The sequence below is a fragment of the Scylla paramamosain genome, chromosome 14, assembly GCF_035594125.1.
Source record: "Scylla paramamosain isolate STU-SP2022 chromosome 14, ASM3559412v1, whole genome shotgun sequence".
Classification (NCBI taxonomy): Eukaryota; Metazoa; Arthropoda; class Malacostraca; order Decapoda; family Portunidae; genus Scylla; species Scylla paramamosain.
Genome location: NC_087164.1, coordinates 3999133 through 4018373, shown reverse-complemented (window position 1 = coordinate 4018373; position 19241 = coordinate 3999133). Strand labels below are relative to the sequence as shown.

Below are 19241 nucleotides of genomic sequence, written 5' to 3'. Positions count from 1 at the left end.
TATGCATAATATTTCTATAAGAAAACTATGTTCTAGGGATATGTATGAAAAATATAAAACAAATATTGTATATTAAAAGAAAAACTTAAACCTCATCAATTCATCATACAATGTCAGTAAGGAAAGAAATAGACCTAGAACCTGGGACAATCCTGAACAATGTTCTGCTCCACTCCATCACTGTTATGCTCTTTTGCAACTGAAGTTCACTTGGCACTTCAAGAAATACCCTCCAAAAGTTGAACAATATCCATTATGATTTGTGCTTCATTGTTTATAGTCAACTTTAGTAGGGCTCCTCTTGAAAGAGAATTGTGATCTTCAGTTAACTTCCCATGAGAATGCAAAGTATGGTAAACACACAATTCACAAAGGGTAACAACTTAGAACTATCACAGACCACTTTTATATACAAGTCTTCTCATACTTCTCCACTGACTAATTCATACTACAATACATTACCATCACTATATTCCTTTACTGTTTTTCACACTAAAGTTATTTCTGTGACAGTTGAATATAAAAAAGAAGCAAAAAATTATGATTATAGGACTTCCAATTATGAATCAAGAAAATTGTTAAAATGCTTTATGGGTAAAGTATCTGAATAATCTGGTTACCAAGTAAAAAAAAAAGTTAAGAAAATGAAATAATGAGATAGAGTATATACAACTCTGAAAGCTTATTGTGTTATATCAAATTCCTATAATACTGAGTTTCATTATTAAATCTATTAAAGCCTGCTTTTTATATTTGTCTTTAGAGCCTCCAACCAATTACTCTTCGTAATAAAATATTTTCATGTGCTGTATTCTATTCCTGACTCATCAGTACTTTGGTGGCACATAAACAACAAACACTTCTTCATGGACTCATTCATCTGAAAAGCAGAATCTCCTTGCAGTGGTTGTGTGAATAAGTCATCAGTGAGTTGTACTCAGGCACTGGGTTAAAGTCCCATCCATTGTCAAGTGATATACAATTACTCTTGAGTAATTGTTAGCCAAAGGGTGACCTTCGAGAAGCACTTTAGGTGAAATTGGCTTCTAAGGCTATTACTACTAAAATACTATATGCATTATGGTAAGCTATATTTCTATCAACCTGAAGAATACACAAGCAATGATGGGGAAAACAGTCCCTTTGTTGTCAATTTTTACTGAACAATGTTCATGTACTGATCAAGACCTTAAGCAATAAATAGTGTAACATGACCGGAGAGAGAGAGAGAGAGAGAGAGAGAGAGAGAGAGAGAGAGAGAGAGAGAGAGAGAGAGAGAGAGAGAGAGAGAGAGAGAGAGAGAGAGAGAGAGAGAGAGAGAGAGAGAGAGAGAGAGAGAGAGAGAGAGAGAGAGAGAGAGAGAGAGAGAGAGAGAGAGAGAGAGAGAGAGAGAGAGAGAGAGAGAGAGAGAGAGAGAGAGAGAGAGAGAGAGAGAGAGAGAGAGAGAGTGGAGGCAGTATACAGAGGTGGATGTTTAAAGATAAGCTCTGAATTACATTTAGCAGAATCATAACAAGAGGTGAGGATGAACCTCACTTTACCTTATTATTCCATATTATTTCATGTTAATAAATGCAATGTTCATATTTACAAGAATTTATCACTCAAGTTTCTGGGCCATGACTGGAAAAAAAAAAGAAAAAAAATAAATTACATTGGCTTGGTTTTGTGGATTTTTCTGGATAAACCTAAAAACAGTATTAACTGAATGACTTCAAGTAATGAAAAAACAGAAGTGAGAAATCAAAATGGGTATTCACGAACTTTTCAAGAAAGAAAATTGAGCATCTTAGTAATGCCACCAAATTGAAAAAGTTCACTTATAATGCCCCTAAAATTTTTGCAAGTGCAAATCTGCCAAGTCAAAACATTATTTATCTTGGGTGCAAATGCACTAACTTCTGAAATCTATTTTTGAATATACAAATGCAAACCATTTGCATTTCTTTTAGTACTGAAACATTAGTTCATATTTTCTGAATATGTACTGTACTATTAAAATAATTCAATATGATATTTTCATAGTTAAGGGCTGAAAATTACCTAATTACTCATCCATCATATTGAGCATTTTTATGAATAATATTAGGCAATTTCAAGAAATTGGAAATTGGTTACTATGGTGAACTGGACATAGTACATAATCATACTTCAAGTAAAATATATGTTAATTCATATTATATTATAATATACAGAGCATTTTCCCTAGAAAATCAAAGCTAAGTTTCTAGGCATGCTTACATTTACAAAATTATTTCTCCAAATAAGAAACCAAAAATAAGTGTTAAATTTCTTGCAAATGCAGACAAACAAACCAAATCACACTTTCTGCAATAGTGAAATCTGTAATTTATGAAAGAGTGTTCAGCTCTGTGTTGATATTCATTAAGAATTCTCAGTTGAGTGAGCCAAGACTCAATTTATGGATGACATGATATAAACAATGTCCAGTATATTTTTCATACAATGCCTTTTGAAAATCATGTTTTTGTCTTCTAGAAAGGTTTTCTCTATGAAATGGGACAAGTCACCAACTGCTGGAAGAGGAAAACACTTGTATTTCAGCCTGTAAGTTAAGTAAACTTTCTGCCTTTTCATTGATTATTGTGCATCAAGTGATGTGTGGGAGATGGCTGGATTTGAAAATAATAAGGTAGAGAAGAAGGAATCTGTAGTGAGTTTTGTGAGAGAAACTTTGTGGTTATGGTTCATTATTATTCCCTAAAAGTTCCTATGCTGCCAGAAAAGTGAAAATATTTTCAGGCATGAATTGAGAATGCCCCATTTCCACATTTCTTTTGTGGAAACTGAAAAATTATCACAAGCAGCTAAACGGACATAGATGAACACAGTACAGCACTAACTCCAAAACAATCTAAGCATCTCTTTTCCATTTGAGTGCCAAAAAGCCTTAAGAATTATGCAAGACAATGTCAATAATGCTCTACTGTATAGTTTAAATTTGGACACTTTCCAGAGATGACTGCCCCTTTAAGTGTGTGAAAGTATACCAAGGATGAGTCAGATATCTGCTAAACATCAAAGACACTTTAAAAGTAAAAAATAATATGCTTTTGATGGGTAGGGTAAAAAAAAAAAAAAAAATTATGTCCATTGAAGTGTGGCCCTTATGACCACACATTCAGCCTACTGGTCCTTTCAATGAATGGAAAAAAAAATTGAAAGTTTTCTTCTGGTATGGCTACCTGGTGTGTATTCTGTGTGACGTCTCTTGGTTCTCACATTGGGACCCTTTCAGCAGCATCTTCAGCTTAGAGAACAGCCATAAATCACACAGAGTCATGTATGAAGAATAAGGAATCTTAGATCAAATGTGAAGAATGCTATTTGGGCAAGAAACAAGAGGTCTGGGAGTCAGGCAACTGGCAGCTGCATCATGAAAATGCCCAGGCATATTCTTTGCACCTGATTCAGAATTTCTTAGCCAAGTACTGAATTCAGGTTGTTTAGGCTTCCTATTTCCTTGTGACTTCTGACTATTCCCTAAACAAAACTGAGAGCTGAAGAGACATCACTTATTTATGCAATAGCACAGTTGGTAGCCATTTCAGAACAGAAGTTCCAGAAATGTTTCAACAAAGACCAATAAGTGAGGTGTGTAGAGTGACAAACAGAACACTTTGAAGGACATAGTAGTTAGAACCCAAAAAGTAACTTACATTTTGTCCCTCACCTTAAAATTGAGCACTTTTTTATCACACCTCTCATATGTTTATCATAAGTAAGAAGTTATAATCGATGCTGACTTGCAGCTGGAAGTTGAAGAGGATCCAATTATTTATTTTAATCTACTTGATTGTTATATCATATTTATGGAAAAGAATTGATGTTTCACAAGGTTACTGCAATTTTCTGTGTGAACTTAATGATTGTCCAAGTAATTCTTCTGATCTCATTTAAACTGAAAATTGTGGTAACCTTCTGAAACATCACCTGTAAAGGCTCTACTGTCACGTGTTTCTCACACACAAGGAAAGCTTCATTCAAAATGGTCACTGCAGCTAAGGAGGGAGGAAGGGAGAGAAGTACAGGTCCACAATTTTTATCTAAAATTTTGCAAACCAAAGAGTTTGCTTGTGCTTGGCACCAAAGAGTGACAGTGGTGACCAGAAACTGTATCATTGTATAAATCTATCAAAAAAGTTAATAAAAATGAGTTAACTCTCATAGTCAATAACTGATACATTTGAAGTGGTGTTGTGGATGGCTCTGCAGTGAAGCAGTATTGCACCCTTCCACTTGACTACAGTAGTCACCATGTACATATGTATATAAGATGATAAAAGACACCTTAAGTCACTGTCTGTTCATTTAAAGAGTTAATGATACTTTTATTCACTTTTATGAATATGATTCTGTGCTCTCACAATGATGAATATACAGTATATGGTCATTTAACACAAAACATTTCTTGCAGATGACATCAGCAGTGATTTGCCATCAACTGTCAGTCATTTTGCAAACAAAGCAACAGAAGGGTTGCAAAAAAACATGATAATGTCCCATCATCCCACTCAACACCATTAACCCTGACAATTTCACTGGGTTTCATGATTATGAATTGCAACAGTAAAAGATGAATGAATGAATTGCTGAGGCAGGTAACCATGCAGCTGACTGTGAAGAGTGGTGATGGTAATGATAACAATGGAGGTAGCAGCAGTTCAAGGTGGTGCTCTCAACATCTTTATTCCATTAACTTTATCAAAAGCATTTAATGGCAGGTTTTGTTCCCTTTCTCTATTTTTCATGACTTATTAATTACCTGGTGATAAAAAATATAATAGAAATTATATGGTTTATATCTCTATTAAAAAACAATGGTAAACATCTACCATTCTGTAATCTGAAAAATTTCAGTCTGAAGTGTTTGGTCTCAAGGATTTTGGATAAGAGATTGTGGATTCATACTTTCACAACAAAGATTCTCATTTAATGACCTTGCATGTCAAATTGCTCCACAGAAGACTGTTGACATGGTCAAAATTTTTAGCAGATAAGACAATACTGAAGAGTTATAAGTTAATAAGTGACGCAAAGCGAAATGCAGAGAAAGAGACTAGTCATGAAAAAAGGAGACTAGAATAATCTTTGGATCAACTCTATGTAATATTATTCTAAACCATATTCCCCACATTTTAAACCACCACTTTCCTTAATTTTAAACCATCACTTCACCTCTTAGAGAGAGAGAGAGAGAGAGAGAGAGAGAGAGAGAGAGAGAGAGAGAGAGAGAGAGAGAGAGAGAGAGAGAGAGAGAGAGAGAGAGAGAGAGAGAGAGAGAGAGAGAGAGAGAGAGAGAGAGAGAGAGAGAGAGAGAGAGAGAGAGAGAGAGAGAGAGATTGTACAAAATCTGGTACAGTAAGGAAATGTATCAGTCTTGATAATATACTGTTTAATTTTAACAAGAAATTAATCTGAAGTAGTCTTCAGTTTGTTTAATTAAATATTTTACCAAATGATTTTTTTTTTTTAGATGATTAAGTCATTGAGGGTTGCACTGCAGCACTGCAGCAAAACTCTCACTACTGAATATGGCTCTATATCAAGCACCTAACCCATCACTGCCTGTCAGTGAGAATGCTTGGTCCTTATCATATGCTGCCTGTTGCACTTATTTAGAAATGTGGTGTCTTTTGATATAAAAACTGGAAATATTAAATCACTGACTCATGCTGCAGGAAGTTCTAACTGAAATTCTTCTTTAAAAATCCTCTTTGTTTTAGTTACAAAAATACCAAGTAAGAATATATTTTTAGATGCACAATAATTTCAACTGATCAACATCTTTTAAAAATCATATGATACATATATAAATCTGACAAAAACCAATATAAAAAGAATTTACACTTGCATAAATGTATGTAAGGGCCCAATATTTGAAAGAATCCATAAAATTTCACAAGAATTAAGATAGTGGACCATATGAGTTACAACAATATATAACTGCAACCAAAGATACACCAGTAAATAATTAAATGAACATCATAATCTAAAAATGCAAACCTTAGTGAGGCCGTTTGAAAAAATTATCTGAATTGTGTCTTGTTCGCTTTAGGTGGTGGCGGTGGTCCTCTTCCTCCGTCTGACCTGGACGGAGAATGTCCCGGATGTGTTGCACAATGAGATCAATTGCAACTGGAAAGGAGGGAACACACTGAGTACTGAATGCACATAAACATTTACCAGTATTAATCATTACAAATTATATTTTTCAAGAATGCAATATATATATATATATATATATATATATATATATATATATATATATATATATATATATATATATATATATATATATATATATATATATATATATATATATATATATATATATATATATATATATATATATATATATATATATATATATATATCCTTCCACAGTATTCTTAGTTTTACATTCTAGTAATACTTTCATTTTACCTTTTGATAGACAAACACCTTTATGAATTAAATTATTAATCATACATATGAAAAAGTAAAAAAATAACAATAGATAAATTAACTCACCTTAGTATCTGCTGGCTTCTGTCACCAACACAAATACGGGAAATTGACAGAAAGCAAATCATTGAGCTTGCTATATATATATATATATATATATATATATATATATATATATATATATATATATATATATATATATATATATATATACACACAAAAAATAATATTAATAATAATCAGACAAAATGAATGAGCATCACAATTTTAACTCAGTGCTTTGTAATGAGATGGATTGCTTTCTGTCAACCAACACAATGAAATACAGAAGTGCTGTGCATCACAAAGTTATTTTGTACAGCCTAGAACTAATAAGCGGGATTCCAGTGCACACATTACTGAGGGTATCAGTCTTATCTTACATTAGTAGATGAAAACATTTTGTAGCAGTATGTAAGAACTGCAACTGTTAACTATCATTGCAGAATGGATATTGGTCAGCTGTAAACTATTAATTTGTAAAACTATGTTATAATGTTCTGACATTCTTATAATGAAGCATTCTGTCTATAATCTCTTCTAAAGTATTCTTTTATCTAAGAGATTACAGTTAAAATCTTGAAGGCCAATAAAACGATAATTCAGTTCAATACAAGCAATTTACTGTTAACACTCATCTACACTACATACTAATATACAATGCTTGCTTATCTTGCTAGCATAAACTTTGGGAACTTTGTGTTCTTGCTCAAGACTGCTCCTAGACTTAGGAATTACTTCTTGAATGACAAGAATATGCATTCTTGTTAAGAATGTATATGTGCAGAAGGGTTGTCAGTTTGTGCATTCAATGATAGTTTTTTGAAAGGGAAGAAACATTACACTTTCTGGGGTATAATAAAAATGGTATAATGTTATATATATGTTGTAAATTTATTTCAATAGCATATAACAAAACTAAAAATAAAATATATAATTAGCTTTCTATATCAAAATATCTTCAACACACACACACACACACACACACACACACACACACACACACACACACACACACACACACACACACACACACAACATTAAGGAATGATGAAAGAAGTGGAGTAAGTAGATAAAGAAATGTGTGCAGAATGAAAGGGCCAATACAGAAGAAAGCTTGTAGGAGAGACATTAAGAAACAGCTTTCCTCCACAGAAGCATAGAAGTACTAGAATAATTTGTATGTGAGAGTGGTCCATGCAAGGAACATGATGTATGCTGCAACAATATAAATGCAACTATGTAACTAATTACATACAAAATAAAAAAAAATATTAATTTTCTTTGTAAGAATGAAAATATGATAATTGAGATGGAAGAGATGGATTAAAGAAAAGCAAACACCAGAAAAGGAAAATTATGGAAAAAGCTGAGTAAAATTTTAAGGATACATTTTGAGAACTTTGATGTAAAATGAAGACATAAAAAAAAAAAAAAAAAAAAAAAAAAATAATATATATATATATATATATATATATATATATATATATATATATATATATATATATATATATATATATATATATATATATATATAACATAATAAATATACTCCAAATTACTCAGTAAGAAGAAAATGTTACTTTACATGGAAGGAGAAGCTAGAAATAAGATGCTGGATAGGATAAAAGTAAGAACTGAGTTGAGTATTAATAAAGCATGGATATAAGCTCTATCATCTGAATGAAATAAGGTGCTGAAACTTGTGAAATACTTGGATGCAGGAAAGCATTTGAAATTAAATGGGACCATCAACATCATCAGATGACTCTTTTAATCTTTCTTCTGGGACTGGCACCTCTGTGGGGCTTTTTTTGTGTGCGTGGGTTTTTGTTACCTTTGATCAGTGTCTCTCTTACAAAAGCCTCCATGATTTCCCAGCAAGACACCTCCCCACCCATCATGCCTAGGTGACAACCCAGGCATCACACCACACTGGCAGGTGATTACATTCTGTATGCTTTCTCTCAGGGGACTCAGAGTCATTTTTGGCTAATGGAAGATGTAAAAGATGCAGTAAGTAGTTGTGGTGTGTTCCCTTCATAAAAGAGAGAGAGAGAGAGAGAGAGAGAGAGAGAGAGAGAGAGAGAGAGAGAGAGAGAGAGAGAGAGAGAGAGAGAGAGAGAGAGAGAGAGAGAGAGAGAGAGAGAGAGAGAGAGAGAGAGAGAGAGAGAGAGAGAGAGAGAGAGAGAGAGAGAGAGAGAGAGAGAGAGAGAGAGAGAGAGAGAGAGAGAGAGAGAGAGAGAGAGAGAGAGAGAGAGAGAGAGAGAGAGAGAGAGAGAGAGAGAGAGAGAGAGAGAGAGAGAGAGAGAGAGAAACAGGTACATCTGCCTTTATAATGATATTAGGAAGGCCAGATTCAGTTATATTTCAAAGGGTAAGAGGGTTTGAAGGAGTTGACAAAAAAAAACTGAAGTTTTCAGGAAGAAAAAAAAAAAAAAAAAAATGAAAATGAAAAAAAGTTTATATTTATATGAAATAGAGAAATTCAACATCCTGAATGGAGACACTGATTTATTCTGATTTATTCAGCAATGATAAAACTTGGATAAAAGTAGAAGTGAAGGTAGACAAAATGAACTTTGTAAACATTGTGTATTGAGATGGTACACACACACACACACACACACACACACACACACACACACACACACACACACACACACACACACACACACACACACACACACACACACACACACACACACACCATGGATCATTTCAGAGAGGAACATTCTATAGTTGCAATGACCCTGGGCAAAAAAAAAGTCCCCAGCAATCTTATGTTCCTCTCAGATTTATTTTCCATCAGTTTTGTATATATGTATACTTCTACCCATCCATTTGAATTTTATTTTAGTACTGAACCTATTGGATTGGTCAATACAACTGGAGATTTCCTAAACAAGTAGGATTGGATTTGAGAAAACAATAAAAAGAGTGTGTTGTAAAACATAACAGCTAGCACTAGGCTCATCTGAAATAAACATGTTCAATACAAGGAGCTTGACATGGACATTTTGGGCCAATTTCCAACCAAAGGGCTGGATATATTATGCTACTGATGGTGACAAACTCCAGCTCCTAGTGTTGATGGAGGATGGTATGTTTACAAAGGAAAAGTTTCACAAGGTTCATATTATCTTCTGATCCTCCCCTTGACAGAAATTATAATGAAAGTCAAGATGAATAGATCACACATAAGGCCACTCAGCAGCATGGCCAGATAATAGCAGGACTTGACTGTACAGTTTTTGCTTCCACCAAGTCTGTATTATTCATTCTAACCAATGAGTCTATGAGTGTGTAACACTCATAGGCTGTAACAATGAGCCTATGAGTATGTTGTAATTTTAATTACCTTCTGAAAAAAAATAATAAATGAATAAATAAAATAAAATGCGATATTTGTTCATATCTTCAACAGTATCAGATGGGATGTGGCACACTCTCTGAACATCTTCCAAAGTAATAAAGGAGACTGGCAACATTGTTGATGTTCTTGTTTCCCAGTTTGTTTCATGAGCTTCTACACATTCTCAGCCAGTATACACCTGGAGAACTGTCTAGCCAATCATTTGACTTTTGTTGTTTGAACCATTGGGTCACTGCTTGGGCCTTGTGAAATAAGGCACCATCATGCATGGTGGAAGCAGTTTCAAGACTTTTAAAGTTATCAAGAATATCAACATAGCATTGCCAATTCATTGTGATAATTCTGAGAAAAAGTAGCAACATTACTATTCCTTTTCCCACTATATGCATCACATATGATGACTCCATCTAGATCCCTTAGTCCTCTACTTGAGTGTCAAATGGAATTTGGTGAACCTGAGGGACCAACATGGTGTTCAAAATGCACTTAGAAGTGCTCTTGTTGCTAAACATGACTTTCTTCCAGTGTTGTTTTCTCCAGGTTTTACATTTTTTTTTTTTTTTAATGTGGAGTTTCCAAGCAAATTAATGAATTTAGCAAAGGATTCTTGGGAATCCTCTGTGATGGCATCTTGAAATTCTTTTTAAGAATACACTGTGAAGTATTTTCTTGATTTGTATTTTCAAAAAGATCATTGTACTTACATATGGTTTGTCTAACAGTTACACTTAAATTTGACAATATTTCTCTTATTAGAATAGTATCTAACCTCTTGCTGGACTTCACAAGCCTTCCATATTACTTTTCTTATTAAAAAAAAAATAAATAAATAAATAAAATAAATAAATAAATAAAATAAAATAATAATAATAATAATAATAATAATAATAATAATAATAATAATAATAATAATAATAATAAAATAAAGATAAAAAATGAATAAATATAAAAAAATCCATGTGTACAGTGTCAAAATCCTTTGGTCTGTGCACTTGGAAACAGTGCCGTTTGAAAAATTTTCTCCAATGAAAGCCACATCATGAACCTTCTCTTCATGATTAAACATAGTAAAACCCACTCTGATGACTTAGCAATGTCTATATACCTACCAATCTCTCTGATGCCTTGCTCCTTCCTGGAGTATCCCCAAGAGTGTGACCATGGCAGAAGAGTCTCCACCTTTCCCTATCCAAACACTCCCTTCTTGCTTGTTTAAGCACTTGGATTCTATCAGCACCTTTCATACATGTACTTCAGTACCCAATCCTTCCCTCTTCCAAGTAGTGTTGTTCTCCTGTTTGGACCTTTCATTTCACTTGTATGCACTTAATTTATAAACTCTTTATTTGTCATTCTCTTAATATGACCTCCATGTCTTTCTTTTCACCCATGCCACCATTCCACATCTTGTTTCACTTGAACAGTTGCTAATAGCACATCCTTCACCTTTACACATTTTCATTGCTTTCACCCTCCCACCCATCTTCTCATTTCATATGTCCCTCTTAGATAACTCATTTTCATAGCACACACTCTTAACAGTTATGCCCTACTCTACATCCATGTCTCTGATTCATACATCAATCTTCTAATCAAGAATCTAACACGAACTTTTCTTGGCACACTAGGCAAACTTATCCTCCTATAATCAATTACAGCCTTTACTATCATGACCTTCCTCTAAACATCTAACATTTCTCCTAGCCTTCATGCCATATCACATATCAGAAACATCCAATATACTATTTTGCCACCTATATACCTCACTATTTTCACATGTATTCCACCTACGCCTGCAGCTGTGCCACACTTTGCCCTGGCTAATGCTATCTCTACCTCCTCCCTACCAACTCCTCTATGCACATTCACCCTCCACCTACATCCATATAGTAAATACTATTGCTTTCCCTAGTATCATCTCTTTCATTGAACAATCAAGATACCTGTGGTAGATAATATCCCTTATCCTAGGAAACAGAGCACTGTGACACTTGGGTTTCCACAGGTTATGTCCACTGACTGTACCAACCCAGATCTGAACTAAGACCTGCAGATAGCTAGGTGCACTAGCCACCACACCACAGGAGCACTTATGTTACAGAGCACTGTTAATGACATAAGTATATTACAAAGTATTTTTCTGATAAATGTTTAGTGCATTGCATTGAAGAAAGCACAGGAGAAAAGTTGCTTGTAACAGAAATGAAAATATGATGGGTAATAATTCTAACTGACTGTCTTCAGCCTCTTTCTCATTGCTGTAATGCTGCATCTCTTGCTGTCTTCTACCACTATTTTTCATGCTACCTGCTCTCCTGCCTGATCTTGCTAACTGCATGCCTCCCCTCCTCCTGCGGCCTCGCTGCACAAGACTTTCTTCTTTCTCTCACCCCTATTCTGTCCACCTCTCTAATGCAAGAGTTAACCAGTATTCTTAATCATTCATCCCCTTCTCTGATAAACTCTGGAACTCCCTGCCTGCTTCTGCATTACCACCTTCCTATGACTTGAACTCCTTCAAGAGGGAGGTTTCAAGACACTTATCCTTCAATTTTTGACTACCACTTTGGACCCTACTCGGGGAACAGCATCTCAGTGGGCTTTTTTTTATTTATTGGATTTTTGTTGTCCTTAGCCAGTGTCCCTCCTATATAAAAAAGTAAACAAATAAAACAAAATAATATAAAAAAGGGTCAAGAGGATCTATGAATGTGGTGGTGGTATCAAAATAAAGTACATGAAAGAAGTCTGCAGTTGTACGAACATATGTTGGGAACAGATGAAACATATCTGGGAAAAAGAGTGATGGAAATGGAAGTATAGGACAAGAGAGGAAGGGAAAGACCAGCACAGAGGTGGATGGAATACATGAAGAAAAATGAGCACAAATGAGTTGGTTAGAAGAGGATTGTAAGACACATCAACCACACATTAAGTAGGTATGTTGAGAGAAAAGTCAGTGGCTTTACATTTCAATAAACAATATATATATATATATATATATATATATATATATATATATATATATATATATATATATATATATATATATATATATATATATATATATATATGCACACACACACGCACACACACACACACACACGCACACACACACACACACACACACACACACACACACACACACACACACACACACACACACACACACACACACACACACACACACTCCTTTTTTTTCTCTCTCTCTTCTTTTAAGAAAGAGAAATAGAGACAAGTTACTTGAGAGGTGCTTGTAGTGTGAATAGAATGCATGGTAATTCAATCAAAGCGTACATGAAAATGTCTGTTAGTGGCAAGGGAATGAAATGTGGAGTGCAACTCTGTGGTACTCAGTGGCAAGGGAATGAAATGTGGAGTGCAACTCTGTGGTACTCAGTGAGAGACTGAAGATAGTCAGTTGCAAGAAAGAAAACAGTGAATAAAAACTTTCAATCCCACCCAGTTCAGTAAGGCTTTACAAGTGGGACATCGCTATACATGACAGCCATTCTTCAAACAAAGACAGATATGAAGTTAATATGTAAGTGGCAGTAGAAAAATTGGCAGAGAGAGTACTTAACTTCATGAAAGGATGATGGAATACTTGAAAGACTTGGAAGAATGGAATGTGCAAGAATTGAGTGTAAGGACAGGACCAAATAGAATCTCTTCAATCGTGGGTATCCCCTTGATAGAGTTCTGGGGAATAGGTCTCAGTAACTTACTTATCTATTTATATTCTTCATCACAATTTTCAAGTTATCTCCATATTCTACTTTGCATCTTGTAACTGCAGTTCTCATCTGATAATTCTTATAGCCACTTTTCAATTTTCTTTGAGCTCTTCAAAAATCATAACCTAATTTTTGCTTTGTGATTCCCAAGTGAAATTTGAAGTCTCTGTACATCCTTTAAAATACATTTACACTTGCCTCTACCTTTAGAACCTATCCATCAGTAGGTACATCAATGACTAAATCTTTCCACATCAATTCATCAATCAACTTCAATGTTTATCTGAATACCCCTCCAAAAGCCATTGTATTTTCTCTTATAACTTCTCTCTTTCTTCATACATATCCACCAGATGTTCTCCACTTTTACTGGCTTAGGTAGACATTCTCAATGCCATAATTATTTCAGTTATGGCATTGCATTCTGTTTCATATTTTTATCTCAGACAAAAATTATCTTCCTTCCTTCAGCAATTTCAGGAACTTAGCTATTGCTCTCCTATACTCTTACTTTGAGCAATATAAACACACACTATTATCTACCTCTTCCTGCATGTGTCTCTCATGCATATCACTCAAGATTATCTACTATACCTTCACCGTTTCTTATGGCCAATCCTTTGTGACAATAGTCACACACCTCTTCCTTGCATTCTTTCCACCATTATATAACTTCTAACATTGCAACTCTTAAAATAGCTTCCTCCTCCCCTTCCTACTTTGCCATTTTATCTCCCAAAGAACCATAACATCAAGGGCCTTCTTTAACTATATCACTTTCATATCTCTTATATCTTTTATTTCTATTTTACTCACACATCAAGCACTTCCAAAATGAGTCTACTAATTTTCATGTTTTGAGGGTGATCTATACATATTCTAAGATCATGACAGTCCTACTTTCCATTGGTTTCTTCTGATATACATAGCAACTACTGAGTTTTTGTTAGTTACTACAAAGAAGAAATAATCTCACAACACATAAGAATATAGCTGGAATGATATAGCTGAAAGACAAACTATCTCATAGTGAAGGAAGCTAATGTATCAGTGATCTGGTGATATGTGGAGCTAGACAAGATATCTCTACAAGTCCACTGCAGGGACAAGACACCTCTCCTTGCAAGCCTGTTACTTCCGACCTGAGCAGCCCCATCATAACCTTCAAGGCCTAGCAGCAATGGAACACCTAGCCTAGGCAGTGATCAGGTCTACCTTGCATTTAAAGGATGGTGAGAATTTCTTAAATATGGCCAAGGCACTTTTAGAATTTGGCACTGGAATGTATAATATCAAGATGAGCTCATGAAGATCCTCTGCAAATAATCAAAGCAGGATGTAAAATTACCTTCATCTGAGAGCAGACCACTGTGGAACAAATAAAAATCTCCAGAATAGTTTCTATAGTCTTGAGAGGTTATAAATTCAGTAACACCATTTCTGGATATTGGAAAGATGCAAAAATGTGTCATGCTGATATAAAATGATCTACTTTTTTATTTATCTGTTTATTTTTTAATGTATGGTTTCCCTAGTCTATCAGGGTTAGGATGGTGCCTCCTAATGAAGGACTTTGGATTTGGCATTTGGGAACTGTTACCCTGAGTGGGTACCCTTCCTACCCTTGGACCATGGCCAGGATTTGAACTCATGGACCTGAGGACACCTCAGCCCCCCAAAGCATGCGTGGTCCCACTGTACTGCAGCAGCCCCAACTGATCTCAACTGAAAAGCTTTAAAATAATAATAAAAATAATAAACAATGAGGGTAGAAAGAACAACATAATTTTCTTGAAATGTTAAGCTGCTTGCTTAGCTATTTCTTTCTTTTCCTTTTGTTATGAATGAAATAGTAAGGGAAAATATGTATGTATATGGGGGAAACTTGATATCGATTTCTCAATGATTACTTTAGCAGGTAAATTCAAAGATGAAATACATTGGTTGAATGATGAAAGAGAAAAAAAAGTAAAAAAAAAATAAATAAATAAAAAATAAATAAATAAAAAAATAAAAAATAAATAAATAAAATTAATTAATTAATTAAAAAATGAATAAATAAATGAATAGCTTCATATGTATATAGTTTAAGTTTTACAAAAGAAAATAAATAAATGGATAACTAGCATAATAATGAAAATTAATATAGAAATGAAAAATAAAATAATAAAAATAATAAAAAATTAACTCTGTTTTAACAGTTGGTAAATGAAGTCAGACTCCTGAATGAATGAGAATGATTTTATTATGTATATCATATGCACTTCCCAAGACTCCAATGTTAGCAGATTACTAATGGGTAAAGCCAGATAAACATGCAAATGGTTGCTCAGACAACATAAACCTTAAAAAGTATAAGATACTGTTCAGTTTAATGGAAACATGAATGTGCTGGTTGTCTAACCTAGCACTGGGCCTCCCAAGATAAGCATCATGTCCCTATTAGCACTGAACATGTGGATATCACTCACAAATGGAATGAGTGGATGTGTTATTTGAATAAAAATAAATGGTACTATTCTCTTTAGCACTGATTTCTATAAAATATCATTACAAATTACTGCAGTCATTAGCTATACATATGTACACACATACGTATGAAGGAAACTCATATGTATAGCAGGGGTTGCATGCATTTCAATGGTATGTTGATGCTGCATCCACTTCGTGATGTTTGAGTAGGAAATAGTCGCACACACATACACACACTCACACACACACACACACACACACACACTCACTATAAAATTTCTAAAGTAAAATAATTTGATGATTATTGTTCTGAATACTCACTCAGATGATTCCCTCCCTCTTTTGAACACCTTTGTTACTAACATATGCTATCTAAATGAAATATATTACTAACTCTAGAGATTCATTATAGTGTAAGAGGTATAATCCTATAGTAACAATAATGTCTACTTTGGAAGCTGAGGCCTTATAGTATAGATTCAGGTTGCTGGGTAAGGCTAAATTCTTGTGTCAAGAAGCATTATGCCAAATGATATAATGGCATCATTTTTTCTTGTCATGTTTTTATTTTCAAATGTTAGTGTGGTTTCGCAATATTTTTATGAGTACAGATAGAACACCTGATACTGGTAAAGCAGTGATTGTATTATTTCACTTTATACTTAGGAAAAATTGCATAGAAGACACACAAAAGAGGCCTAAATAAGAACTGAAGCTAGTAAGGGTGAAAACCATACATGTTAAATATGTCTTCTAATTGCAATGTGTGCAGACATCAGTTTAGAGTAATCACCATTCACACTTAACTTCAATTTGTGAGACTAAAGAGAAAAGAAGTAAACTACCATCCCTGAAGACTCTCAGCTGTCCATTAATGTAATTTGACTTTATTGGTTTTATATACTGAAATCAAAAGGAGACACTTGACAAAAAGGCATTAACATGAAAATAATACCCAACTTTTTCACCCCAGAAATTAGGTAACACTAACTCAATGGAGTGCAAGAATCTCCAAGAACAAGACGAGTTTCTTTGCTATGGTTATAATTAGTAATAAAAGCTAGTTTTATAATTATGATCCAGAAGACATTCCTCATAAATATTGCAGGTCATCAGCAACTATACAATAGAATAAAAACACATGAGAAAAATAGATATATCATTATATCACTTGGCTCACCTTTGCTTCAAAATTAAGCAGCTCAGCCCTATCTAGTGGCATGAATCTGTACTATGGCCATCTTGTGGTTCAAGCAAATACTCATGAAACTTTTAAATCATACTACACATGTTTTGCTTCATGTTACCAAAAATTAATAACTTTAACAGTTACTGATGCTGAGTTGTAATATGTAACTTAATACTACCACAAGTCTGTTATGATATCAAGGTCATCATATTACTGCCAAGATATATAACTTTCACATTACTGCAAAGGTCAGGTCTAATTTCTTTTGACATCTAATGTGATAGAAAAATACCATCCTGCTCAAATAAGTACTTGCATAGACCACTACATATGTAACACATTTCACAGTGGTTTATGGCTCTTGTTACAATGAGAGTGAAAATAACACATCATATAGCAGCTGTTGTTATAATGAGGATTAAAATAAGAGCTGAATTCACTATAATCATAACAGATGCTCTTAATATATGGGAGAGATGATGTCATTTGCCATAAGTTTTAATGATAACTCCAATGTATCTTCAATATTTGACAAAATGAGACAAGTTGACTCTATATGAGATTTTAAAAGCAACAAGTTTGGATGTAAGTAAGCCACAGGGAACAATCAAATTAATGGTATATATATATTACCATAATGTAATAGTTGTTGCTTCTTCTTCTCAATATTTTTTTTGAGCCCATAAAGTCACCTTTTGATAAATGAAACAGTCTGACTTGAGATGATGAAGTGGTGTGTATTACAATGTGGAAGACAATTTTCTGATAATACTTGGTTATGAAAAGATATTTCAGTCAGTTCAACAGAATAATTTCACTAGCCACTACTGGAAAGTTGTATGTATGTATATATATATATATATATATATATATATATATATTAGAGGTCCTGCATTAAACAATGCTGGAATATCAATAGTCAACTTGTATATAAATAGGTATATTTATATCGATTTATATATTACCTGTGCATTATAAAAAGCATTTATAAAGAATGGAGTGAGAATTGAGAATATCTCCTGTAATTCTATTATTGTAAAGAGACAAGACTTGCCATTTTGTTTGGGCTCCTGACTACCTGTCTTTAAGGGGGATCTCACTCTGGCTGTGTGGGTATATGTATGTATGCAGGTGTATGTGTATTTGTGTATATATATATATATATATATATATATATATATATATATATATATATATATATATATATATATATATATATATATATATATATATATATAAATTATACACACACACATATAAAGTCTGCATAAGAAATGGTGGCGCCAAAAGATTCTGGTTCCGTAATACTTATCAGACCACAAAAGTTTAACAAATTTTAATTCCATGTGGAACTTAGTATTTCATTGCATTTCCTTGTGTCTTGAGCACCTCTAGGAGGTGTTTTATACACTATCAACTAAATGATGAAATCTCATGGCCATACTAAAAATCAACCCCGTTGGTGGTGTAACCCCTTCATTTGTTTTGTAATACTATAAACATGATGGGGCCACTCGTGTGGTGGTTGGGACAAGGGGCAGGGGGTGACACTGTTGCCATTTGGGAAGGCATCCTGATATGGACCTCTTCATCTTCCACTTCATATATTTCATGGACTAATCCAGTGCTTTACTGTACTTTGTTATAGTAGCAAATGATTTATGATTTATAGGAAAATATATGTGATCAAATATGAATGAGAAAATTTGGCCAAAATAAATGTTCTTATAATTTGTGAAAGATTCTGATGTACATATTTCTTATCATTATAAGCCCAAGTCAACATCAGCTGGTTTGATTACTGATCATCTATGCTTCCCTGTTTCATAGCCAGCTGTGTTGAATTTTACAGCTATCCTTGTCCATGCTTGCTTTGTCACCACACAAATGGGGCTTAAACATTTGCCCAAGTGATTCATACTAAGAAAGGTGCAGGTTCAAGGAAGTGGTGGTGTGACCG

General features: G+C 34.0%; 1 protein-coding gene across 6 annotated transcripts in view; it reads right to left on the bottom strand.

Moving 5' to 3' along the window:
* Positions 1-1405: 1405 nt before the first annotated feature.
* LOC135106761 (uridine-cytidine kinase 2-like) overlaps positions 1406-19241 on the bottom strand; it is a 190082-nt gene continuing 172246 nt past the window's right edge. For 4 of the 6 annotated variants that reach the window (XM_064016038.1, XM_064016036.1, XM_064016033.1 and 1 more), the window contains one exon: positions 5403-6159. In XM_064016038.1, coding sequence (XP_063872108.1) covers positions 6029-6159 — 131 coding nt within the window. In that variant the 3' untranslated portion in view covers positions 5403-6028. Of the gene's footprint in view, positions 1624-5402; positions 6160-19241 lie in introns of those variants that run through there. The other 2 variants (XM_064016037.1, XM_064016034.1) reach the window with 2 other exon arrangements.